At 59.1% G+C, this 24,516-nt stretch overlaps 1 protein-coding gene across 2 annotated transcripts in view; it reads left to right on the forward strand.

Moving 5' to 3' along the window:
• Positions 1-21,937, forward strand: part of AHCYL2 (adenosylhomocysteinase like 2) — an 87,630-nt gene extending 65,693 nt beyond the window's left edge. For both annotated transcript variants that reach the window (XM_071552886.1, XM_071552887.1), the window contains exons 7-17: positions 3,559-3,665; positions 5,901-6,017; positions 9,024-9,087; positions 11,170-11,258; positions 13,025-13,095; positions 14,612-14,706; positions 15,857-15,955; positions 16,603-16,671; positions 16,747-16,825; positions 17,627-17,747; positions 18,693-21,937. In XM_071552886.1, the coding sequence (XP_071408987.1) occupies positions 3,559-3,665; positions 5,901-6,017; positions 9,024-9,087; positions 11,170-11,258; positions 13,025-13,095; positions 14,612-14,706; positions 15,857-15,955; positions 16,603-16,671; positions 16,747-16,825; positions 17,627-17,747; positions 18,693-18,699 (918 nt within the window). In that variant the 3' untranslated portion in view covers positions 18,700-21,937. The remainder of the gene's footprint in view (positions 1-3,558; positions 3,666-5,900; positions 6,018-9,023; positions 9,088-11,169; positions 11,259-13,024; positions 13,096-14,611; positions 14,707-15,856; positions 15,956-16,602; positions 16,672-16,746; positions 16,826-17,626; positions 17,748-18,692) is intronic.
• The last annotated feature ends 2,579 nt before the right edge of the window (positions 21,938-24,516 follow it).

Genomic DNA, 24,516 nt, shown 5'->3' on the forward strand with positions numbered 1-24,516 from the left:
GGGTCCCTCTCAGCTCAGCACATTCAGTGACTCTGTGATATAAAAGCATAAAATAACACTTTGGAAAATGTAAAAGGGGAAAGAAAGGAAGAGAAAGAAAGGACCTGAGCAGAGAGATCTGTGGGCCCCACCTGGCTCCAGCAGCAGGACTTCAGTGAGCACCTTTGGTGTCTCTTGGTCCAAGTGATGGGCTTGGTCTGTCAGGGGTGGGGAAGCCCCAAAAGCTCGTGGGAGTTTTACTCTGATGTCACCCTGGGGATCACAGGGCACTTTGAGGGCTCTGATGGGTTATGACCCCTCTGAAACACAAACCTGCTTCTCTTGTCAGATGGTTGAGCCAATGAAAACCTTCAGGCCACATAAGAACACCCTGAGACTTCCCCAGAGTGGTTTTCACTCCAGCAGAGGAGGAAGAGGAGGAGGAGGAGGCAGGTTTAGTGCCCCCTCAGTGTTATGTCACTAGTTTAGACCTGACTTAGCACTTGACCAGGACCCTTCCAATGCTGTGCAGGGCCCTGTATGTGGTGGGAGATGGACCTTTCCTGCCTTGGAGGCCCTCTGGGTCTGCCCTCCCAGGCAGGACTTTGTTGGGCTTTCTGAACAGGCTCAGCTGCCTCAGTGCAGAGTCTTGTGGGTGCTTGGTGTGATTCCAGAGGGTCTCCCTCCAGCCTGAACCCAACTCCTGGAATGTGCCCACTACAAATGGCTCAGGATCAGGATTTTTGAGAAGAGGTTTCACCCATTTCACCCAATCCCATTAACTGATGGGATTTTTCTTCCTGAAGCCAAACAAACCTCAGGTTTTTCAGTGCTCTCCACACTCTGAACCTGCTCTTACTGTGTGAACACAAACCCTCAGGTAACCCAACCCTGCTCTTGGCTGCTTTGTCCTGCCCTTGTTTCCAGGGAAAACAGAGAACCTGGAACTACGTGAGTGGAATAATCAGCTGTCAAATGTGCTGTTCTCACCAGGTTTCCTTTGAGCCCTGGAGCTTTTGGTCTCAGCTGGGAAGCAGCCAAAGGGGGGAGATAAATCACATCAGGGTTGGGGTTTTGCTGAGTTACCTGCTCATTTGAGGTGGGGTTTTGTCCCTTCCAGTCCAACCTGTTCATGTCCCTGCTCTCACTTTTAAAAGGGATTGGGAATGTCAAAAAAATCCTCCCCCAAGCTCCGAGTCAGAGTCTAGACAGCCTTGGAGGAATAATTTGCCATCCAAAGTGTCACTATTTCAACAATCAGCCTTCCAGAAAATGCATCTTTTGCTTTCCCAGGGTCTCTGCAGCCCCTTGGCTGTCCTGCCACCAGAACTGTTTTCTGGAGCACGGGGATAACTCAGGGGAGCACCAGGTGCCTCTGGTGTATCCCAGAGGTTTGCAGGCTGGATTTGGGAGATCTGTGTTTTTAGAGATAAGGAAGAGGATGCTGGAGACAGGGGGAAGAGCTGGGCTGAGAAGGGACTTGGAATCTTGGGATGGTTTGGGTGGGAAGGGACCTTAAAGCCCCTCCAGTGCCACCCTTGCCATGGGCAGGGACACCTCCCACTGTCCCAGGTGCTCCAGCCTGGCCTTGGACACCTCCAGGGATCCAGGGGCAGCCACAGCTTCTCTGGGAAATCCAGCCCAGCCCCTGCCCACCCAATTTCTACCTTCAGGGAAGGGCTCTGGGAACCCCAGACCTTCAGAGTGGGGCTCTGTCTGGACAGAAATGGCTCAGAGAGGGTTTTTTTCCCTGAAAAATATGGAATCTGTGGTGCTGGGAGGTTGGTGTCCTGATCCAGGGATTTCAGTGCCACCCCGTTGTGGTTTCCCCCCTCATTTTTGGCAGCAGGTTCTTTTCAAACACTTTGCTGAGCTAATCCTGGGCAGTTTTAATCCCCTTGGTCTCGGCAGGATCCGCCTCGTGCTGTGACTGGGGAGGGTGGAGGGACCAGGGGGAGTCGTGGTGGGTACGGGGTCTTAGATGGGCTAAAGAGCTGCCAAGGTGGCACCTGGAGACACCAGTTCCTTTCCTGGAAGAGCCAGGGGGTTTCTGCTGGAGAGAACATGGGCTGGAAGGGCTGAGGGAGGGAGAAGGGACAGCCATGGGAATTTGGTTCCTTGGAGGGAGAAGCAGTGAGAGAAGCACCAACCAAAGCTCCCACCTGGAACAGCTGCTTTGCTGCAGGAAAAATTGTCTGCCCATCAAATAAAGGGTTTTTTTCCCAAAAAACTGCCTGGAAGGGTGAGAATGAGGGCAACAACCTGCATAAAGCTGGGAAAACTGCAGGAATGTGGGGCTGTGCTGTTGGGTGTTCAGGGCTGCCACACAAAGGGGACCTTCCATCCCAAACCAGCTCCCCCCTTGGTTTGGGTTTGTGTTTTCACATCCCTGGCTCTCCCAGGGAGCTTCCAAACCCCAGAGGTCTCTTCTAGAAGGGGATTATTTGCCTGTGAAGTGGAGATTACTGAAATGCAGGGTCCTGGGAGCCAGGCTGCTGAATTCCTGCCCTGGCTCCCTCCCACTTAACCCTTCCCTGCCTCTGCTTCCCTGGTGGTGGGACACGGAGCTGGGAATTCCCTGGAGACTCCGGAGTGGGGTCTGCTCTGCTCTGGCAGGACACTCTGTGCTCCCAGACTGCACAGCAGGTGCTTCATGATGCAGGTACAGCATGATGGGCATTGATGGCTCTGCACCATCCTCCTGTCCCTCTCCATCCTCCTCCTCCTCCTTCATCCTCCTCCTTCATCTTCCTCCATTCTCCTCCTCTTTAACCCTCAACCTCCTCCCTGCTCCTCTTCCACTCTCTTCTCCTCCATCCTCCTCCATCCTCCTCCATCCTCCTCCATCCTCCTCCATCCTCCTCCATCCTCCTCCATCCTCCTCCATCCTCCTCCATCCTCCTCCATCCTCCTCCATCCTCCTCCATCCTCCTCCATCCTCCTCCATCCTCCTCCATCCTCCTCCATCCTCCTCCATCCTCCTCCATCCTCCTCCATCCTCCTCCATCCTCCTCCATCCTCCTCCATCCTCCTCCATCCTCCTCCATCCTCCTCCATCCTCCTCCATCCTCCTCCATCTCTACTCTCCTTTCACATCCTCCTCTTCCTCCAACCTCATCCTTCTTCCATCCTCCTCGTTCCCCACCCTCATCCTCCATCCTGCTCCTCCACCCTTCCTCCTCCTTCATCCCCTCCTTTTCCATCCTCCTCTTCCTCCCTCCTCCCTCCTCACTCCTCCCCAGCAGCCACATTAGAAGAGCTGAGGACTCTGTACATTTGAGTTTTCCAGCTCTGCTCCTGGGAGGCAGCACAGAGGACCTTCCACAGCCCCTTCCCATATTTCCCAGCTCTCATCTCTCATTTCCCCCAGGGTGTGCTGTTTGTCTGCCCCACTGCCTTTCCAGCCATCATTCCTGCTGGGAATACTCAGCCAGAGCATTCCCACCTGACTCCCAGGGTGGTGTTTGAGGGGCCAGGACATGGAATGCCTTGAGCCTGTGGTTTATCCCAGGCACCTTTCTGGGCTCTGGAGGCCTCAGAGGACCCTCCAAGCACTGACTGTGGTTGTTCCCATTGCAGATCCTGGATGATGGGGGAGATCTCACCCACTGGATCTACAAGAAATACCCCAACATGTTTAAGAAGATCAAGGGCATCGTGGAGGAGAGCGTGACCGGAGTGCACAGGTAGTGCTGGGCTGGCACCTGGACAGGTGTTGGGGACACCTCGGGGCCCTGCAGACCCCACAGCTCACCTGAGCACCACCTGCCTTCAGCCTGGGCTTGGCTTTCCATGAGAGCTGCTTGAAATCCCACATGGGTTCCCACCTGGAGCTGCTGCTGTGGATTCCAGCCAAGGAGGAGAAGCACCTCCAGCCCTTGTGTGGGTGGGAAGGTGCACCAGGTGCTGTTTTCCACCTGGGAAGCAGCAGGAATGGTGGCCCAGCTCATTCTGGAGGTGGAAGAGGAAGGGCTGGGGGTGTTGCACCAAGAGGGGGGGACAGAGGAGAAAACTCAAAGTGTGGTCCTAAACTGAATCCATGGTAAAGGGACTGGAGTTGGACCAAGGGTTGGACTTGATGGTCCTGGAGGTCTTTTCCAACCCAATCCATTCTATGGATGTGGCACTGAGTGAGAATCCACATCTTAATCCAACCCTACTGTGATCACCAGCCCAGGGCACAGAGTGCCAGAGTGATCCCAGTGGGGTTGGATCAAGGGTTGGACTTGATGATCTCAGAGGTCTCCTCCAACCCAACTGAGAAGAGCAACGAGGCTGGAGAAGGGACTGGAGCACAAGTGCTGTGGGGAGAGGCTGAGGGAGCTGGGGGTGTTCAGCCTGGAGAAGAGGAGGCTCAGAGGTGACCTCAGCACTGTCTGGAACTGCCTGAAGGGAAGTTCTGGCCAGGTGGGGGTTGGTCTCTTCTCCCAGGCACTCAGCAATAGGACAAGGGGGCACGATGGGCTCAAGCTCTGCCAGGGGAAATTGAAGTTGGAGAACAGGAAGAAATTCTTTGCAGAGAGAGTGCTCAGGGATTGGAATGGGCTGCCCAGAGAGGGGGTGGATTCCCCATCCCTGGAGGTTTTTCAGCTGAGCTTGGCTGTGGCACTGAGTGCCATGATCTGGTAAAGGGACTGGAGTTGGCCCAAGGGTTGGACTTGATGATCTTGGAGGTCTTTTCCAACCCAATCCATTCTATGGATGTGGCACTGAGTGAGAATCCACCATGTCTTGATCCAACCCTACTGTGATCACCAGCCCAGGGCACTCTGTGCCCTGGGCTGGTGATCACAGTAGGGTTGGATCAAGGGTTGGACTTGCTGATCTCAGAGGTCTTTTCCAACCCAATCCATTCTGTGATTCTATGATTGAAGAGCAGCCAAGTCTCCAGGTGGGGTTCCAGGAAGGGAGAACCTCCAAGGTGGCTCAGTGAAATCCATCAGTCTGTGATAGGAACAGGGCTGTGATGGGAGAAGTGACTCCAAGAGGGTCAGGGGTGCTTTTCCAGGGGAGTTCATTCCCATCACAGGTACCAGACACCAGGAAACTGGGGAGAAGAGCAGCACACTCTGCTTTCTGCCCTGTTTTTGCAGGGAGAAGGGTTTGGTTGCAGCTCTTGGAGCTCCCTGAGGGGTTTGGTCAGAAGTTCAGGCAGCTCTTGAAACAGGGAAATGGAATATGGAAACGGGGAAATGAAATATGGAAACGAGGAAATGAAATATGGAAACGGGGAAATGGAATATGGAAACAGGGAAATGAAATATGGAAACGGGGAGGGGGATCCAGCTCTGCAGCCACTGGGGGCAGGAAAAGGACTGTTGGTATTTTAACATCTGGAATCATCATTCCCAATATGGGCAAAAGAGATTTCCAAGCATGTTCTCCTTCCCAAGTTGTGGAGCAGGGAGATTCTCAGATTGTCTTTGTAGCCCCAGTGAAGTGTTTGGATTCATTTCCAGTGGTTTTGCTGCTGTTGGGAATCAGGTCTGTGCTGGGAATTAGGAGGGCAGGTTGATGTTGGAGAGCTGGGGGGGTCACCTGGAGAAGAGAAGGGTCCAGGGACAGCTGAGAGCCCCTGGCAGGGCCTGAAGGGGCTCCAGGAGAGCTGGGGAGGGACTGGGGACAAGGGATGAAGGGCCAGGACACAGGGAATGGCTTCCCAGTGCCAGAGGGCAGGGCTGGGGGGGCTGTTGGGAAGGGATTGGTGGCTGAGAGGGTGGGCAGGATGGATTTCCTAGAGAAGCTGTGGCTGCCCCTGGATCCATCCCTGGCAGTGTCCAAGGCCAGGACTATTGAAGGTGTCCCTGCCCATGGTGGGGCTGGAATGAGCTGACCCTTAAGGCCCCTTCCCACCCCAACCCACCAGTGGGTACATGGAATTGCTCTCCCGTGTCTGACCTGCTTTTCCATGTCCGTGCCAGGCTGTACCAGCTGTCCAAAGCAGGGAAGCTCTGCGTGCCAGCCATGAATGTCAACGACTCTGTCACCAAGCAGAAGTTTGACAACCTGTACTGCTGCCGGGAGTCCATCCTGGACGGGTACGTGCATGGCCCTGCCCGCTGCCCCGGGCACTGGGGCCACCAGTGCCACCGGTGGGGCCCCCCAGTGCCACCGGTGGGTCCCCCAGTGCCACCACTGGAGCCCCCCAGTGCCACGGATGGGTCCCCCCAGTGCCACCACTGGAGCCTCCCAGTGCTACCATTGGAACCCACTGTGCTGCCACTGGAGCCCCCCAGTGCCATCACTGGAGCCCCCCAGTGCCACCATTGGAAACCCCCAGTGCCACCATTGGAACCCACTGTGCTGCCACTGCGCCCCCCAGTGCCACCAGTGAACACCCCAGTGCCACCATTGGAACCCACTGTGCCGCCACTGTGCCCCCCAGTGCCACCAGTGAACACCCCAGTGCCACCATTGGAACCCACTGTGCCACCACCGAGCCTCCCAGTGCCACCACCGAGCCTCCCAGTGCCACCAGTGAACCCCCCAGTGCCACCAGTGGGGCCCTCCAGTGCCACCATTGGAACCCACCAGTGCCACCAGTGGAGCCTCCCAGTGCCGCCACTGACCCCTCCCAGTGCCACCACTGCGCCTCCCAGTGCCACCACTGGAACCCACCTGTGCCACCACCAAGCCTCCCAGTGCCACCACCAAACCTCCCAGTGCCACCAGTGGGGCCCTCCAGTGCCACCAGTGGGGCCCTCCAGTGCCACCATTGGAACCCACCAGTGCCACCACTGAGCCTCCCAGTGCCACCACAGAGCCTCCCAGTGCCGCCACTGAGCCCCCCAGTGCCGCCACTGAGCCCCCCAGTGCCACCACTGAGCCCACCAGTGCCATCACTGGAGCCCCCCAGTGCCACCACTGACCCCCCCCAGTGCCACCACTGACCCCCCCCAGTGCCACCACTGACCCCCCCCAGTGCCACCACTGAGCCCCCCAGTGCCACCACTGGGTCCAGCTGTTGTGTCTGAGGGCAAAGAGACCCTTTCTTAGCCCTGTCCCCCCTCAGAGCTCCTCACACCCGACTCTCTGCTGTCCCTCCTGCCTTTGTGGGTCGGGATTAAAGCTGTCTGTGCCCACTGTGTGAGTCAAACAGCAGCTGCAGCACAACCTCCTTTCACTGCTGGTTCCCTTTTCTATCCTCAAGGATTTTCTTTTGCTCTCTCCATCTCTTTATTTCCCTTATTTTGATGGAATTGGGTGTCTGTGTCCTCACCTGTTCCACCACCGAGTTTTGGCAGAGCCAGGTGAGGTCAGGACAGGTTTTGTTCCTGCAGCTCAGCTGGGACATGTTCCATCAACAACCCCTGAAGGTCCAACGTTTTCCAAGGCACTGGAAGCAATAATGGGAAAAATGAGGGTGGTAAAACACAAGAACAGGTTGGGCAGAGGAGCTGTGGCTGCCCCTGGATCCCTGGGAGTGTCCCAGGCCAGGTTGGGACAGTGGGAGCTGTCCCTGCCCATGGCAGAGGTGGCACTGGATGGGCTTTAAGGCCCTTTCCAACCCAAACCATCCTGGGATTCTGTGGAACACCCTGAAGGATAAGTTGGAATTCAGGTTAAGTCTGGCCCAGGCATCTAAAACTGGGTCAGGGCACATGTGAGCAGAGGTGCAGTTAAATCTGCTGTGGGTTTTATCCAAATTCTCTTGGAAAAGTGAGGGAATTTCACCTTCCCTGCACTGCTAACCTATTTACTGCCGTGCTAAAAATAGCCTGGAATGTAGGACACTCTTGGGGAGAAAGCAGAAGGAATGGCAGTGGAAGGGGGAGCTTTCTTTGTGGGAAGCACTGGGATTCTGGCACCTTCCCTGCTGCCTCTGCTGCTCTGCAGGGGAGGGTATTTTGAGTTTAAAAAATGAAGAAAAAATGATTTTTAGGGAGGATTTTTAATATTTCTGCAGTAGCAAAACAAAGGGCCGACAAATAAGCAGCAAAAAAGGGCTGCAGCTCCAGCTCTGTCCTGTTTGTTGAGTTTCACTGGGAACCCCCACCCTTTTGAGGGGAAAAGGGCCTTTTTTGGGTGGGTTTGGGTCCCCTTGCCCCAGAGGCTGCCAGGGGGGCAGGACCCAGTTGGGTGTCCAGGGATGCAGGACCCAGTTGGTGTCCAGGGGGCAGGACCCAGTTGGTGTCCAGGGATGCAGGACCCAGTTGGTGTCCAGGGATGCAGGACCCAGTTGGGTGTCCAGGGATGCAGGACCCAGTTGGGTGTCCAGGGATGCAGGACCCAGTTGGGTGTCCAGGGGGGCAGGACCCAGTTGGGTGTCCAGGGATGCAGGACCCAGTTGGGTGTCCAGGGATGCAGGACCCAGTTGGGTGTCCAGGGATGCAGGACCCAGTTGGGTGTCCAGGGATGCAGGACCCAGTTGGGTGTCCAGGGATGCAGGACCCAGTTGGGTGTCCAGGGATGCAGGACCCAGTTGGGTGTCCAGGGGGGCAGGACCCAGTTGGGTGTCCAGGGGGGCAGGACCCAGTTGGGTGTCCAGGGGGGCAGGACCCAGTTGGGTGTCCAGGGGGGCAGGACCCAGTTGGTGTCCAGGGAGGCAGGACCAGCTGGGTGTCCAGGGATGCAGGACCCAGTTGGGTGTCCAGGAGGGCAGGACCCAGTTGGGTGTCCAGGGATGCAGGACCCAGTTGGTGTCCAGGGATGCAGGACCCAGTTGGTGTCCAGGGGGGCAGGACCCAGTTGGTGTCCAGAGGGGCAGGACCCAGTCGGTGTCCAGGGATGCAGGACCCAGTTGGTGTCCAGGGGGCAGGACCCAGTTGGTGTCCAGGGGGGCAGGACCCAGATGGTGTCCAGGGGGGCAGGACCCAGATGGTGTCCAGGGGGACAGGACCCAGTCGGTGTCCAGGGGGGCAGGACCCAGTCGGTGTCCAGGGATGCAGGACCCAGTTGGTGTCCAGGGGGGCAGGACCCAGTTGGTGTCCAGAGGGGCAGAACCAGCTGGGTGTCCAGGGGGCACCACCCAGTTGGTGTCAGGGGGGCAGGACCAGCCTGGCCCAGCCCTCAGTGCTGCCTCTGACTGGGTTCCCTCTCCTCAGCCTCAAGAGGACCACGGACATGATGTTCGGGGGCAAGCAGGTGGTGGTGTGTGGCTACGGAGAGGTGAGGGGGCACCAGGGCATGGGCACCTCCCTTGGGGGCAAGCAGGGGGTGGTGTGTGGCTACAGAGGGGTGAGGGGGCACCAGGGCATGGGCACCTCCCTTGGGGGCAAGCAGGGGGTGGTGTGTGGCTACGGAGAGGTGAGGGGGCACCAGGGCATGGGCACCTCCCTTGGGGGCAAGCAGAGGGTGGTGTGTGGCTACGAAGAGGTGAGGGGGCACCAGGACCTCCCTTGGGGGCAAGCAGGGGGTGGTGTGTGGCTACGGAGAGGTGAGGGGGCATCAGGGCATGGGCACCTCCCTTGGGGGCAAGCAGGGGGTGGTGTGTGGCTACGGAGAGGTGAGGGGGCACCAGGGCATGGGCACCTCCCTTGGGGGCAAGCAGGGGGTGGTGTGTGGCTACGGAGAGGTGAGGGGGCACCAGGGCATGGGCACCTCCCTTGGGGGCAAGCAGGGGGTGGTGTGTGGCTACGGAGAGGTGAGGGGGCACCAGGGCATGGGCACCTCCCTTGGGGGCAAGCAGAGGGTGGTGTGTGGCTACGGAGGGGTGAGGGGGCACCAGGGCATGGGCACCTCCAAATACAATTTATTTATACAATTTATATAAATCTGCATTTAAAAAAATCATATAAATTTGTATAGAAATATACATAAAATTGGTATTAATGTGTGTATATAACATTTCTATAAGTATATATAAAATATATATATATTTGTATAAAACTGTTTATAGAACATTTCTGGAAATGTATATATAAAATTTATATACATTTATATAAATGTGTATATGGAACATTTCTAGAAATTTATATATATTTATATAAATTTGTATAAATGTGTGTATATAACATTTCTAGAAATGTATATATATATTTATATAAATTTGTATAAATATGTATATATAACATTTCTATAAATGTATGTATATAAAATTTATATAATTTTGCACATAAAGATATGTAAAATTTATGAGTTTGTATAGAAATATATTAAAAAATGTAAATATATATAGATAAAAATTGAATAAATTTGTATCTAAAATATATACATTTTCATGAAATATACACAATTTATATAAATTTATATGGATTTGTTGGATCTTGGGATGTCCTGTGGGAAATGAACTCCCTGGGGCCAAACCCAACGGCCCCTGTGGGGCCTCTGCCCTGAGCTGGGCCAGGTCCCAGGGGACCCAAATCCAGGAATTCCCAAACACGGAGTGTCTGCACCGAGGGGGCTCCAAAGGGAAGCAGAGTTGGGGACCCAGATCCAGGAATTCCCAAACATGGAGTGTCTGCACCAAAGGGGCTCCAAAGGGAAGCAGAGTTGGGGACCCAGATCCAGGAATTCCCAAACATGGAGTGTCTGCACCGAGGGGCTCCAAAGGGAAGCAGAGTTGGGGACCCAAATCCAGGAATTCCCAAACATGGAGTGTCTGCACTGAGGGGGCTCCAAAGGGAAGGAGAGTTGGGGACCCAGATCCAGGAATTCCCAAACATGGAGTGTCTGCACCAAGGGGGTTCCAAAGGGAAGGAGAGTTGGGGACCCAGATCCAGGAATTCCCAAACATGGAGTGTCTGTACTGAGGGGGCTCCAAAGGGAAGGAGAGTTGGGGAACCCAGATCCAGGAATTCCCAAACATGGAGTGTCTGCACCAAAGGGGCTCCAAAGGGAAGGAGAGTTGGGGAACCCAGATCCAGGAATTCCCTCACCCAAACATGGAGTGTCTGCACCAAAGGGGCTCCAAAGGGCAGGAGAGTCAGTGACCCAGATCCAGGAATTCCCAAACATGGAGTGTCTGCACCAAGGGGGTTCCAAAGGGAAGGAGAGTTGGGGACCCAGATCCAGGAATTCCCTCACCCAAACATGGAGTGTCTGCACCGAGGGGGTTCCAAAGGGAAGGAGAGTCAGTGACCCAGATCCAGGAATTCCCTCATCCAAACATGGAGTGTCTGCACCGAGGGGGCTCCAAAGGACAGAGGAGTCACCAGGAGTGGTCCATGCCTTGGAACCTTCCCATGGCGCTGCTGGAGCATCCCAAGCTCTCAGCATCCCACTCCTGCTCTGCTGTTCCCTGTTTTCCAGGTTGGGAAGGGCTGCTGTGCTGCCCTGAAGGCCATGGGCTCCATCGTGTACGTGACGGAGATCGACCCCATCTGTGCCCTCCAGGCCTGGTAAGGGGTCTCACCCCGCCCAAATTTGGGGTTTTTTCCTGGGAAAACTGTCTAGAAACCACTTGGCAGAGATCCCTTCCCAGAGGGATGCTGGTGGGGGGCTCAGGGTTTCTCTGCAGCCTGGGGGGACCCACAGCTCTGTCCTAGGGCTGGAAAAGGCTCCCTGTGCCAAAGCCTCGCCCAGTTCATCAGACCCCACGTGCCAGGGGTGGGACCACAACCACAGCCCCCAGGAGTTAGTGATGACATGGATTGCAGGGATGTTGGGAATGGGCTGTGCCCTTGGGAGTGCCAACATGGCATACCCAGGGCTGTGCTCACACCTGCCCCAGGGCTGGCTGGGGTCTGTGCCCCCCCCCCAGGGCTGGTTGGGGTCTCTGCCCCCCCCCCAGGGCTGGTTGGGGTCTCTGCCCCCCCCCCAGGGCTGCTTGGGGTCTGTGCCCCCCCCCAGGGCTGCTTGGGGTCTGTGCCCCCCCCCCCAGGGATGGTTGAGGTCTGTGCCCCCCCCCCCAGGGCTGGTTGGGGTCTGTGCCCCCCCCAGGGCTGGCTGGGGTCTGTGCCCCCCCCCCCCCAGGGCTGGCTGGGGTCTGTGCCCCCCCCCCCCCAGGGCTGGTTGGGGTCTGTGCCCCCCCCCAGGGCTGGTTGGGGTCTGTTCACACAATTCCTCCAGGGCTGGTTGGGGTCTGTGCCCCCCCCAGGGCTGGCTGGGGTCTGTGCCCCCCCCCCCCCAGGGCTGGTTGGGGTCTGTGCCCCCCCCGGGATGTTGGGTCTGTGCCCCCCCAGCCCTCACAGCCCCCCCCTGGCAGCAGGACCCCTGCCCAGGGCTGGGCTGTCCCATCCCATCCCTCCCAGCCCCTGCCCTGCTCCAGGAACACCTCGGTCTGGAGCACCCCAGGGGTGGGTGGGACACCAGTGGGCAAACAGAGTCCCAAACACACCCAGAGCCTGTTAAATCCTCAGCCTTTTCCTAACCAGAGGGTAGTGCTGAGACAGCTGAGGGGCTCTGATTAATTAGCAGAGCTGATGAGCTGCCAGGCTGCCCTGTGTCCCTCAGGGGGGCACTCCCAGCACTCCCAGCCCTGACTGGGAATTTGGTGGTTTTGCAGCACTCCCATCCCTGGCTCTGCACGAGGCCCCCCCTGCAAGGAGTCTGCAGTGGGCCAAAACCTCAGGAAATGGGACATGCAGCAGCAAAAGTGACTTTTTTTTTATAGTAACCCCAATTTTGCAGCCTGTGAGAGGCACAGAAAGTTGTTCTCGGGAGGACTGTCAACAAATCCCAAAAAAACCTCCTGCCCTTGTTATCCAGGCACACCTTGCTGCTGAAGGCAGGGAGGACTCAGCACTTCTGAAGGTTCTGGAGGTGCCTAAATACAGATTTTGGGAGAGAGACATCTGTGGGTTTGGGGTGTTTTTTAGGATGATCTAAATCTGTACCAGCACAGATCCTGCAGCTCCTGGGTGGCTTTGCAGGAGGAGCAGCTCTCAGAACCTGTCTGGATTGAGTGCTGAGGTTTGCAGATGAGAAGGCCCTGACAGGAAATGTGAAACCCCAGAAATCTCTTCCCACTTCTCCCCAGCCCAGTCCCAAATCCTTCAGAAACTCCTAAAATGGCTCAGGGTCTGTGGCCCTTTGAGAGCCGCCGTCCTGTTTTCCACTCTGGTGTTAGAAAGTTAAAATTAGTGCCTGAAAATCACTTTTTTTTTTCTATTTTTGGCATGTTTCTGCTGCTTCTCCTCTGCTTCCCCCCCTCTCCTCCCCCCAGCATGGATGGATTCCGGCTGGTGAAGCTCAACGAGGTCATCAGACAGGTTGACATCGTCATCACCTGCACAGGTACCCAGAGCCGGGGGGGGGCTCAGCCCCCAAAATCCCCTCCCAAAGGGACAGGGGAGGAGAGGGGAGGGGAGAGGGAAAGGGGAGGGGAGAGGGAAAGGGGAGGGGAGAGGGAAAGGGGAGGGGAGGGGAGGGGAGGAGAAGGAAGGGGAGGGGAGGGGAGGGGAGGGGAGGGGAGAGGGGAAGGGCAGGGGACAGCAGGGGAGGGAGAAGGGAAGGGAAGGAAGAAGGGAAGGGAGAGAGAAGGGAAAAGGGAAGGGGAGGGGAGGGAGAAGGGAAGGGAAAAGGGGAGGGGAGGGGAGGGGAGGAAGAAGGGAAGGGAAAAGGGGAGGGGAGGGGAGGAAGAAGGGAAGGGAAAAGGGGAGGGGAGGGGAGGAAGAAGGGAAGGGAAAAGGGGAGGGGAGGGGAGGAAGAAGGGAAGGGAAAAGGGGAGGGGAGGGGAGGAAGAAGGGAAGGGAAAAGGGGAGGGGAGGGGAGGAAGAAGGGAAGGGAAAAGGGGAGGGGAGGGGAGGAAGAAGGGAAGGGAAAAGGGGAGGGGAGGGGAGGAAGAAGGGAAGGGAAAAGGGGAGGGGAGGGGAGGAAGAAGGGAAGGGAAAAGGGGAGGGGAGGGGAGGAAGAAGGGAAGGGAAAAGGGGAGGGGAGGGGAGGAAGAAGGGAAGGGAAAAGGGGAGGGGAGGGGAGGAAGAAGGGAAGGGAAAAGGGGAGGGGAGGGGAGGAAGAAGGGAAGGGAAAAGGGGAGGGGAGGGGAGGAAGAAGGGAAGGGAAAAGGGGAGGGGAGGGGAGGAAGAAGGGAAGGGAAAAGGGGAGGGGAGGAAGAAGGGAAGGGAAAAGGGGAGGGGAGGAAGAAGGGAAGGGAAAAGGGGAGGGGAGGAAGAAGGGAAGGGAAAAGGGGAGGGGAGGAAGAAGGGAAGGGAAAAGGGGAGGGGAGGAAGAAGGGAAGGGAAAAGGGGAGGGGAGGGAGAAGGGAAGGGAAAAGGGGAGGGGAGGGAGAAGGGAAGGGAAAAGGGGAGGGGAGGGAGAAGGGAAGGGAAAAGGGGAGGGGAGGGGAGGGGAGGAAGAAGGGAAGGGAAAAGGGGAGGGGAGGGGAGGAAGAAGGGAAGGGAAAAGGGGAGGGGAGGGGAGGAAGAAGGGAAGGGAAAAGGGGAGGGGAGGGAGAAGGGAAGGGAAAAGGGGAGGGAAGGGAGAAGGGAAGGGAAAAGGGGAGGGGAGGGGAGGGAGAAGGGAAGGGAAAAGGGGAGGGGAGGGGAGGGAGAAGGGAAGGGAAAAGGGGAGGGGAGGGAGAAGGGAAGGGAAAAGGGAAGGGGAGGGAAAAGGGAAGGGGAGGGAGAAGGGAAGGGAAAGGGGAAGCGGAGGGGAGGGAAAAGGGGAGGGGAAGGGGAAGGGGAGGGAAGGGAAAAGGGGAGGGGAGGAGAGGGAAAAGGGAAGAGAAGAGAAAGGGGAGGGAAAAGGGAAGGGAAGAGAAGAGAAAGGGAAGGGAAAAGGGAAGGTGTTGATCCCAGATTTGGGTGTCTGGCAGGGAACAAGAACGTGGTGACCAGGGAGCACCTGGACCGGATGAAGAACAGCTGCATCGTGTGCAACATGGGCCACTCCAACACCGAGATCGATGTGGTGGGCACGGGCACGGGGGCTGTGGGGTCAGAGGGGGACTGTGGGGTCAGAGGGGGGCACGGGGGCTGTGGGGTTAGAGTGGGATACAGGTGCTGTGGGGCCGGGGGGCACGGGGGCTGTGGGGTCAGAGGGGGACTGTGGGATCAGAGTGGGACACAGGTGCTGTGGGGCCAGGGGGGCACGGGGGCTGTGGGGCCAGGGGGGCACGGGGGCTGTGGGTTCAAAGGGGACTGTGGGGTCAGAGGGGGCACAGGGGCTGTGGGTGTTCTGGGGTGGCAATGATCTGGGGTGACAGTGGTTTGGGGTGATGGTGTTTTGGGGTGATGGTGTTTTGGGGTGAGGGGGTTTGGGGTGACAGTGAGGTTTGGTGTTTCAGGGTGATGGTGCTTTGGGGTGATTTTGCTTTGGGGTGACTGTTTTAGGGTGACAGTGTTTGGGGCTGATGGTTCTCTGGAGTGACTCTGCTTTGGGGTGACTCTGCTTTGGGGTGACTCTGCTTTGGGGACCCATCAACAGCTCTGTCTGTCTTGAGGAAACCCCTGGGAGGAGATAAAATCATCCACCCCTGTGTCTTGACAGACACTGGCAGACGTGTCACTGTCATTCCAGTAGTCCCAAGGGATGCCAGTGAGCTGGATGAGCTGGTCCAGCCTCCAGGGCAGTGTCTGGTGTCCACCAGCCTCACCCCTTCCCTCAGGGAGTGACTGAACCTCCTCTCCAGCCCAGTTTTGTGGTATTGCCCCAGTCAGGCCCAGCCAGGAGTGTGACCCTGCTGTGCTTTTCCAAACAGCACCACAATGTGCTCACCTGTGCTTGGGGACGAGCAGAGAACCAGGAGAGCCCTGTCTGAGCTCAGGGCAGCTCCTCTGCCAGCCTGGGGGTCTGAAGCCATTTCTGGGCTGGCAAGGAGTGACCACAGCCCTGCAGAGCCCAACTGGGAACCACAAATCCTCCTCAGCCAGACCTGTAACAGCAGGTGGTGCTGCAGCTTTGATGTGTTGAGACCATAAAAATAGTTCATAAAGGGTTCTGTGGTCTGGGACCAGGACTGGAGCCAAAGGACAGTGGGCCAGGGCAGGGTCAGTGGGTTGCTGCCTCTTTCCACCCCTGTGTGCAGCTGGGCTGGGTAACTGGTGTGCCCCATTTCCAGGCCAGCCTGCGCACACCTGAGCTCACCTGGGAGAGGGTGAGGTCCCAGGTGGACCACGTCATCTGGCCAGATGGGAAGAGGATAGTCCTGCTGGCAGAGGTGAGTGGCACATCCAGGAGCAGCAGTTGCAGCCTGTTCTCTGCTCCTGGAGCAGGAAAACAAGGGCTGGGGGAGCAGTGGAGCCAAAACCACCCCTTGAGGGGTCCCTTTGGCCCATGGAATCACAGAATGATTTAGGTTGGAAAAACCTCCAAGCCCATGGAGTCCAACCATCCCAGCACTGCCAAGGCCACCACTGATCATGTCCCCAAGTGCCACATCCACAGGGATTTAAATCCCTCCAGAGATGGGGATTCCACCCCTGCCCTGGGCAGCCCCTGCCAGGGTCTGACCACCCTTGCCAGCACCAAATCCCTCCTCCTGTGCCCCCTGCCCCTGCCCTGGCCCAGCCTGAGGCCGTGCCCTCTCCTCCTGTCCCTGTGCCCTGGGGCACAGCCCGACCCCCTGTCCCTGCTCGCCCCTCCTGGCAGGGATTGCAGAGCCAGAAGGTGCCCCCTGAGTTACTGGGACATGGAAAAGCTCCCGTGTTTTAATTTATCCCAGTCCAAGGTTTCTCCCTTGAGATCCAAGTGCAGGTGGCAGGCTGTTCCTGCCGGTGGGCACACCTGGCACTGGTGGTTCTCCTGCCCTCTGTGTGGTCACCCTTCAGGTTTGGTGCCTCTTTAACAGCCCGTGTTTGGTTCTAGGGCCGACTGCTGAACCTGAGCTGCTCCACCGTCCCCACCTTCGTCCTGTCCATCACGGCCACCACGCAGGTGGGTGGGCTGGGCTGGGCAGGGCCCTCCCCTCGGGGGCAGCAGCTCCTCCCTCACCTGTGTCTCCTCCCACAGGCCTTGGCTCTGATAGAGCTCTACAACGCTCCCGAGGGCCGCTACAAGCAGGACGTGTATCTGCTGCCTAAAAAAATGGGTAACCCTGTGCTGGCTGCCCTGTCCTCGCTGCTGCGGGTGGCACAGGCGGGCACTGTCCCTCGGCCGCAGCTCCTGCTTGTTCCCCTCCCTGCCAAGCCCAAGGGCTTCCAGCAGGTTCCTCCTGCTGGGTCTGGCTAGTGGTTGTTCCCTTGTCCCACCTGGGGAGAACAGGCAGACACATCCCCGTGCAGGGAGGGGATTGTCGCCTGGGGGTTCTGCCCATGGAGTGTGGCCACCAAGCCCTTGGAGTGGTGTGGCCACCAAGCCCTTGGAGTGGTGTGGCCACCAAGCCCTTGGAGTGGTGTGGCCACCAAGCCCTTGGGGTAGCGTGGCCACCGAGCCCTTGGGGTAGCGTGGCCACCAAGCCCTTGGAGTAGCGTGGCCACCGAGCCCTTGGGGTAGCGTGGCCACCGAGCCCTTGGGGTGGCGTGGCCACCGAGCCCTTGGGGTGGCGTGGCCACCGAGCCCTTGGGGTAGCGTGGCCACCGAGCCCTTGGGGTAGCGTGGCCACCGAGCCCTTGGGGTAGCGTGGCCACCGAGCCCTTGGGGTAGCGTGGCCACCAAGCCCTTGGAGTAGCGTGGCCACCAAGCCCTTGGAATGTGGCCACCAAGCACAGCCCCAGCAGCAGAGCCCCCCCGAGGGCACGGCCACAGAGAGGGCCCCGTGCTGGGGTTGTGTTTGCCAGGGCAGTGCCAAGCCCAGGGGGAGGTGTCCCTGCCCAGGGGTGTCTGGTGGGCACTGCCCCAGCTGAGGGGCCAGGGGTGTCCCCTGGCACTGATGAGCTGTGGGGCATTGCAGACGAGTACGTGGCCAGCCTGCACCTGCCGACGTTCGACGCCCACCTGACGGAGCTCACGGACGAGCAGGCCAAGTACCTGGGGCTGAACAAGAACGGACCCTTCAAACCCAACTACTACAGGTGCTGCCCTCGGCCCTCTACACCTCCTGCCCGGGGGCAGAGGGCACAGGATCGGTCCCACCAGCCCCCTGAGCACATTGAGGGGCTCATTCCCATCATCCCACAGGAAGGGGCCAGCACAGACACTGGGCAGGGCACAAGCCCTTAGTGGTGGCAGCAGCTGTCCCCAGACGTGGCAGATGCCACAGCGATGCCACTGGCTCAGTGACAGCTTTATTTCTGAAGTCTGACTGAGCATGAGGTGGCCCAGAGTGCCTTTGGCCCCAGGGCTGCCCCAGTGGGCTCAGCTCCCAAAATAATGATCCTTTTCCATATAAGCCCCTGGGCCACTTCCCTTCCTGCATTTGTGTTTGTAGCCAACACTGCCATGAATTCCCACCAGGAAAATGAAATGGCTTTGCACAAACATGGATCAGCTCATCAGGGGGTGAAGCCAAGATCCTTTTCCTGCAGGAAAAGACATTTTCTTGGTGGGCAGGTCTTTGGAGAGAAGACCTGCAGAACCAGAACCCCATTTGGGGTTTAGGGGGTTGTGCCAAGTCCTAAGCTTTTTTCCCCATTCCCATTATGTGCAAAATCCTGGTGCTTCCAGAGGGCCATGGAGGGAATTCCCTCTGGTGTAATTCTCTTGCCTCTGGTTTAACTCTCTGCCTGGTTTCAGTGTCTGGGGTAGCCCAGCCTTGTGGAGTGTGGTTTGTCCACACATGGAGAAGTTGGGATGAGTGGAACTCCCTGCACTGGGGGAGAGCCACGACCCCTCAAACATCCCATGGGCACCGTGGGGTGGAGACAACAGGGCAACCAGGAGGCAACAGGAGCGACTCCTTTCTCCTCCAGTTCTTTCCTTGCCATCTCCGCCTCCCAAAATCCACCCTGTCGGTGCCGGGGGAGCTCCCCATCCTTCCCCACCTGCTCACCAAAGCCCCTTCTCTTCCCTCTCTGCAGATACTGAGTTCCTGCCGCTGGATCCCGGGAAAGGCGAGGAACAAGCCCCCGAGTCTCCTCTCAGCTACTGTACAGGATGATCCGCGCACGCTCCCCGCCCGCGCCGGGCTCGCTCCGTAGTCTCCGTGTGTTTCGGTTATTTATTTATTAAATAGGCACTGCCCGCGGCGCCGCCACCGGTGCCGGTGCTGCCGCGGGCTGGCACACGCCGCGTCTCTTGCCCTTCCTCTCATTTCCCTCTTCGGATTCGTTCTTCTCGGGGCTGGGAGGATGAGGAAGGAGCTGGTGGGAAGGAGCCGTGGAATGACCCGTTGTCACCGACAGTCCCACGGGAGCCCACTCGGAAGCCTCCACTGGTTCCCTCCACATCCCCCGCGGTGCAGGGGCCGCTTGGCTGCGCTTGTGTCTCTCCTGCTCTCGATAGTGAAGCCGAAAGCCTCGATCCCTCCAGGCTCTGGCGAGGGGCCGATGCTGCTGCCCGGGAGGTGCCTTGGGGGTCCCACTGGAGGGGCCGATGCTGCTGCCTGGCCGGGAGCTGTCCCAGTGGGTCCCACTGGAACTGCCCCAGGGGTCCCACTGGAGGGGCCGATGCTGCTGCCTTGGCCGGGAGCTGCCCCAGGGGTCCCACTGGAGGGGCCGATGCTGCTGCCCAGCCGGGAGCTGTCCCAGTGGGTCCCACTGGAGGGGCTGATGCTGCTGCACAGCCAGGAGCTGCCCCAGTGGGTCCCACTGGAACTGCCCCAGGGGTCCCACTGGAGGGGCCGATGCTGCTGCCCGGTCGGGAGCTGCCCCAGTGGGTCCTGCTGGAGGGGCTGATGCTGCTGCCCGGCCAGGAGCTGCCCCAGTGGGTCCCACTGGAACTGCCCCGGGGGTCCCACTGGAGGAGCTGATGCTGCTGCCCAGCCGGGAGGTGCCTCGGGGGTCCCACTGGAGGGGCCGATGCTGCTGCCCGGCCGGGAGCTGCCCCAGTGGGTCCCACTGGAGGGGCTGATGCTGCTGCCCGGCCAGGAGCTGCCCCAGTGGGTCCCACTGGAACTGCCCCGGGGGGTCCCACTGGAGGGGCCGATGCTGCTGCCCGGTCGGGAGCTGCCCCAGTGGGTCCCACTGGAACTGCCCCAGGGGTCCCACTGGAGGGGCCGATGCTGCTGCCCAGCCAGGAGCTGCCCCGGGGGATCCCCCTGGAGGAGCCCCTCGTGCTGTGGAACTTCCCTAGCGCTGTGCCCGTGCCAGCCAGAGGTCGCCTTAGCGCTGCTGCCGGGGCAGGGCCAGCCTGGAGAGCTCTCCCCGCCCGGAGCGCCGGGAGGGCAGAGCCGGTGCCGCCCCCTCGCCGCAGCCCCCCCAGTGCTTTCCTGCTGCTTTCCTTCCGAGTGCCAACCTCTACGGATCAACCAAAGCCGAGTTCCCGCTGGGGCCGGGGCAGCTCCGCCCGTGCTGCTGAAGAGCCTCCCCAGCGGGTGCTGCTCACACACCGGGAGCTCTTCCCGAGCCAGGCAGAGCTCTCCGGACATCCCGGCTGGGAGGACCCGTGTTGTCCACGCCAGGTCTTTCTCCAGCTGAATTTCAGTCCTCATTGGAAGTGTTTGGAGTTTTCTTTTCTGGGTTTATTGTTTTGTTACTTTATTTATGGATCTGGAAACCCCCTTGGGGTGTATGAGACGTCTGGTGCAGGAGCCTCCCCACGGATTGTGTGTCACTAAAACCCTTCAGTTACCTCAGATGTTGATGCATCAGAGCTGAGGGAGAGTAAATTGGCCACAGTTCTTTGTTTCATCCCAGGATGTCCCTCTGGAGCGCTGACATCCTTCCCAAGGTGACTTCCCAAGTCTTGGGTTCTCATCAGAGTCACTGTTACACCATCCACGTGGAGAACATGATCCTTCTAAAATAAAACTGCCCTTCCCCATGAGCACAGACCCTTTATCCTCTGGGGTTGCTGCTTTGGTCCCCGAGTCTCTCATCAGCTACAGATTCATGTTTTGTCCTCCTGGGCTTCTTTGCCACCATGAAAAACTCTTTTGTGGCAGCTCATTCACGCACAAGGAAGGAAAACTGTGAAATTTTGGTCTCAGCATCCAAGTCCCTTCTTGTGGCTCTCGAGAGACCTGAGCTCAGCTTGGCCACGAGTCACTTGTCTTTGGAGCAAACGTTCCCTGTGCCAGCTTATTCCAAGCTTGTCTGTGAAATCTCTCAAACCCTGGAAGGGAAACCTTGAGGAGACCTTGGGAAGACCTTGAGATCTTGGGAAGACCTTGAGGAGACCTTGGGAAGACCTTGAGATCTTGGGAAGACCTTGAGGACACCTTGGGAAGACCTTGAGATCTTGGGAAGACCTTGAGGACACCTTGGGAAGACATTAAGGCCTTCAGGAGACCTGAGGGCTTTGAGGAGACCTTAAGGCTTTGAGAAGCTTCGTCACAGACTGATCTCTAACCACAAACTTGAAATCATCTCTACCCACGAGTTCTATCCAGATCCTGAGACTTTTTTGGGAAGAGTCCCCTGAGCCTTTGGAAACGTCACGCCCTGGTCTCTCCCCACGCTGGGTCTGTGTCAGCCCCGAGTTCCCGGAGAGGCTCAGCCTGGAATGTGCCCTGGGCCGAGGCGAGGGGCAGTTGGTTGTGGGGCCACGCTGGGCAGAGCAGCCTCTGGAGCACAGGAGTCCCCACTGCCTGGGAAACCTGTCCGTGCCCTGCGGAGCCTCCGGAGCAGCTCCCGCCGCCCCGTGTCCGTCCTTGTGCCCCTGCCCATCCACGGAGCCTTCGTGCCCCCTTCACCCTCCAGGGAGATACGAGGGAAAAAATATTAATAATCAGATCCCACCTGGCCTTTCCCACCTCGATTCTCAAAGCCCTTCTCCATGTTCTGCTTCTCCTGTAAAGCTTTTGGGCTCGCTTGGCTTTTTCCTAATCAACCTGGAATCACATCCTGTGATCATCTCTAAATTAAATGTAATGGGGTTTGGTTTCTTTTATCTTTTTTTTTTTTTTTAATGTAACACATTTTTTTGAAGTCTTAGGAAAAAGGAGATTTTAGGTAACACCAGCAAAAACGCATCAAGGAAATGGATTCTGCTCTGAACTGTAGGAATAACGAAGCAAACCAGCAGCAGCAGTGAGGGAACGAAACCGTCGCAACCGTCGTAACATTTCAAAAGGGTGTTTTAAATATTAATGTCTGAGTGATTGTATTAGATCAGCAATAAAGACTCTGTAATCTCAAAACACAAATAAAACATTGGAAAATCAGCGTATGTCGAGTGTCCTTCGGGTCCTGCAGGAGCACGGGGGGGGTTTGGGGCTGGGGGTGGGACCGGGGGCTGTGCCCGCCCTGTGGAGCTCCCGGACGGGCCTGGCCAGGGCAATTCCACCCGCCCTGGGGCAGCTCCTCCCAGCCCTGGGGCAATTCCACCCGCCCTGGGGCAGCTCCTCCCAGCCCTGGGGCAATTCCACCCACCCTGGGGCAGCTCCACCCAACCCTGGGGCAGCTCCACCCACCCTGGGGCAATTCCTCCCACCCTGAGGCAGCTCCTCCCGGCCCTGGGGCAGCTCCACCCAACCTGGGGCAGCTCCACCCACCCTGGGGCAATTCCTCCCACCCTGGGGCAGCTCCACCCAACCTGGGGCAGCTCCACCCACCCTGGGGCAATTCCTCCCACCCTGGGGCAGCTCCTCCCGGCGCTGGGGCAGCTCCTCTGGGCCCTGGGGCAGCTCCTCCCGGCCCTGGGGCAATTCCTCCCACCCTGGGGCAGCTCCTCCCACCCTGGGGCAGCTCCTCCTGACCCTGGGGCAGCTCCTCTGGGCCCTGGGGCAGCTCCACCCAACCCTGGGGCAGCTCCACCCACCCTGGGGCAGTTCCAGCCCTGGGGCAATTCCACCCGCCCTGGGGCAGCTCCACCCGACCCTGGGGTAGTTCCTCCCGCCCTGGGGCAGCTCCTCCTGGCCCTGGGGCAGTTCCTTCCGGCCCTGGGGCAGCTCCTCTGGGCCCTGGGGCAGCTCCACCCCCCCTGGGGCAGTTCCTCCCGACCCTGGGGCAGCTCCTCCCGCCCTGGGGCAGCTCCTCCCAGCCCTGGGGCAGCTCCTCCCGCCCTGGGGCAGCTCCACCCGACCCTGGGGTAGTTCCTCCCGCCCTGGGGCAGCTCCTCCTGGCCCTGGGGCAGTTCCTTCCGACCCTGGGGCAGCTCCTCCGGGCCCTGGGGCAATTCCTCCCACCCTGGGGCAGTTCCACCCGCCCTGGGGCAGCTCTTCCGGGCCCTGGGGCAGCTCCTCCTGCCCTGGGGCAGCTCCACCCGGCCCTGGGGCAGTTCCACCCGCCCTGGGGCAGCTCCTCCAGGCCCTGGGGCAGTTCCACCTGCCCTGGGGCAGCTTCTCCTGTCGCTGGGGCAGTTCCTCCTGACCCTGGGGCAGCTCCACCCGCCCTGGGGCAGTTCCTCCCGGCCCTGGGGCAGCTCCTCCCGGCCCTGGGGCAGCTCCTCCCGGCCCTGGGCTCGCTCCTGTGCGGAGTGTCCTTGGGAAGCGGCGCCGGAGCGACCCCCTTATCGCTGCTGCTCCTGCTCCGTCACCTCCCCCTGCCCGGGGACATTCCACCCAACACTCGGGTCTTCCAGTTTTTCCCTGGCTCTGGAGGGACACGCGACACGAGTGGCACCAAGATGGGATGTCCAGCCCCTGCCCAGTGACCCCCAAAACATCCGCCCCCCGTGCTGGGTAGGGAGGAGGGGGGCGCAGGGGGACCTTCTCTCTCCCACCCCTGCTCCAGCCCCGACACGCTGCTCCCACTGCCCCAGGGACACCCCATAACTGCCCCCTCCAGCATTCCATGTTCCCACTGCCCCAGGGATACCCCATAACTGCCCCCTCCAGCATTCCATGTTCCCACTGCCCCAGGGACACCCCATAACTGCCCCCTCCAGCATTCCATGCTCCCACCGCCCCAGGGACACCCCATAACTGCCCCCACAGAGCATTCCATGTTCCCACCGCCCCAGGGACACCCCATAACTGCCCCCTCCAGCATTCCATGTTCCCACTGCCCCAGGGACACCCCATAACTGCCCCCTCCAGCATTCCATGTTCCCACCGCCCCAGGGACACCCCATAACTGCCCCCTCCAGCATTCCATGTTCCCACCGCCCCAGGGACACCCAACACCCCCGGCCCAGCATTCCGTGCTCCGAGAACCCCAAGGACACCCACCCTGAAGCCTTCTGAGCTCCCAGCACCCCAAGGACACCCCATAATCCCCCTCCTCCCAGCACTCCATGCTCCCACCACCCCAGGGACACCCCATAACCTCCCACCCCTGAGCATTCCGTGTTCCCAGTAACTCAAGGACCCCTCAGAATCCCCCCTCTTCCCCAGCATTCCGTGCCCCCATCGCCCCCAGGGACACTCCAGCACCCCAAGGACACCCCATAACACACACCCCCCACATCCCCCAGTATTCCCTGTTCCCAGCACCCCAAGAGCTCCTCATAACCCCCTCCCCAACAGTCCGTGTTCCAAGGACACCCCATGATCACCCACCCCAGAGCATTCCATGCTCCCAGCACCCCAAGGACACCCCACAACAGACCCCCCCCCGGCATTCCATGACCCCCAAGGACACCCCACAACAGACCCCCCCCGGCATTCCATGACCCCCAAGGACACCCCACAACAGACCCCCACAGGATTCCATGCCCCGCAGGGACACCCCACAACAGACCCCCCCCCGGCATTCCATGCCCCGCAGGGACACCCCACAACAGACCCCCACAGCATTCCATGACCCCCAAGGACACCCCACAACAGACCCCCCCGGCATTCCATGACCCCCAAGGACACCC

The sequence above is a fragment of the Pithys albifrons genome, chromosome 3 (assembly GCF_047495875.1).
Source record: "Pithys albifrons albifrons isolate INPA30051 chromosome 3, PitAlb_v1, whole genome shotgun sequence".
Taxonomy (NCBI): domain Eukaryota; kingdom Metazoa; phylum Chordata; class Aves; order Passeriformes; family Thamnophilidae; genus Pithys; species Pithys albifrons.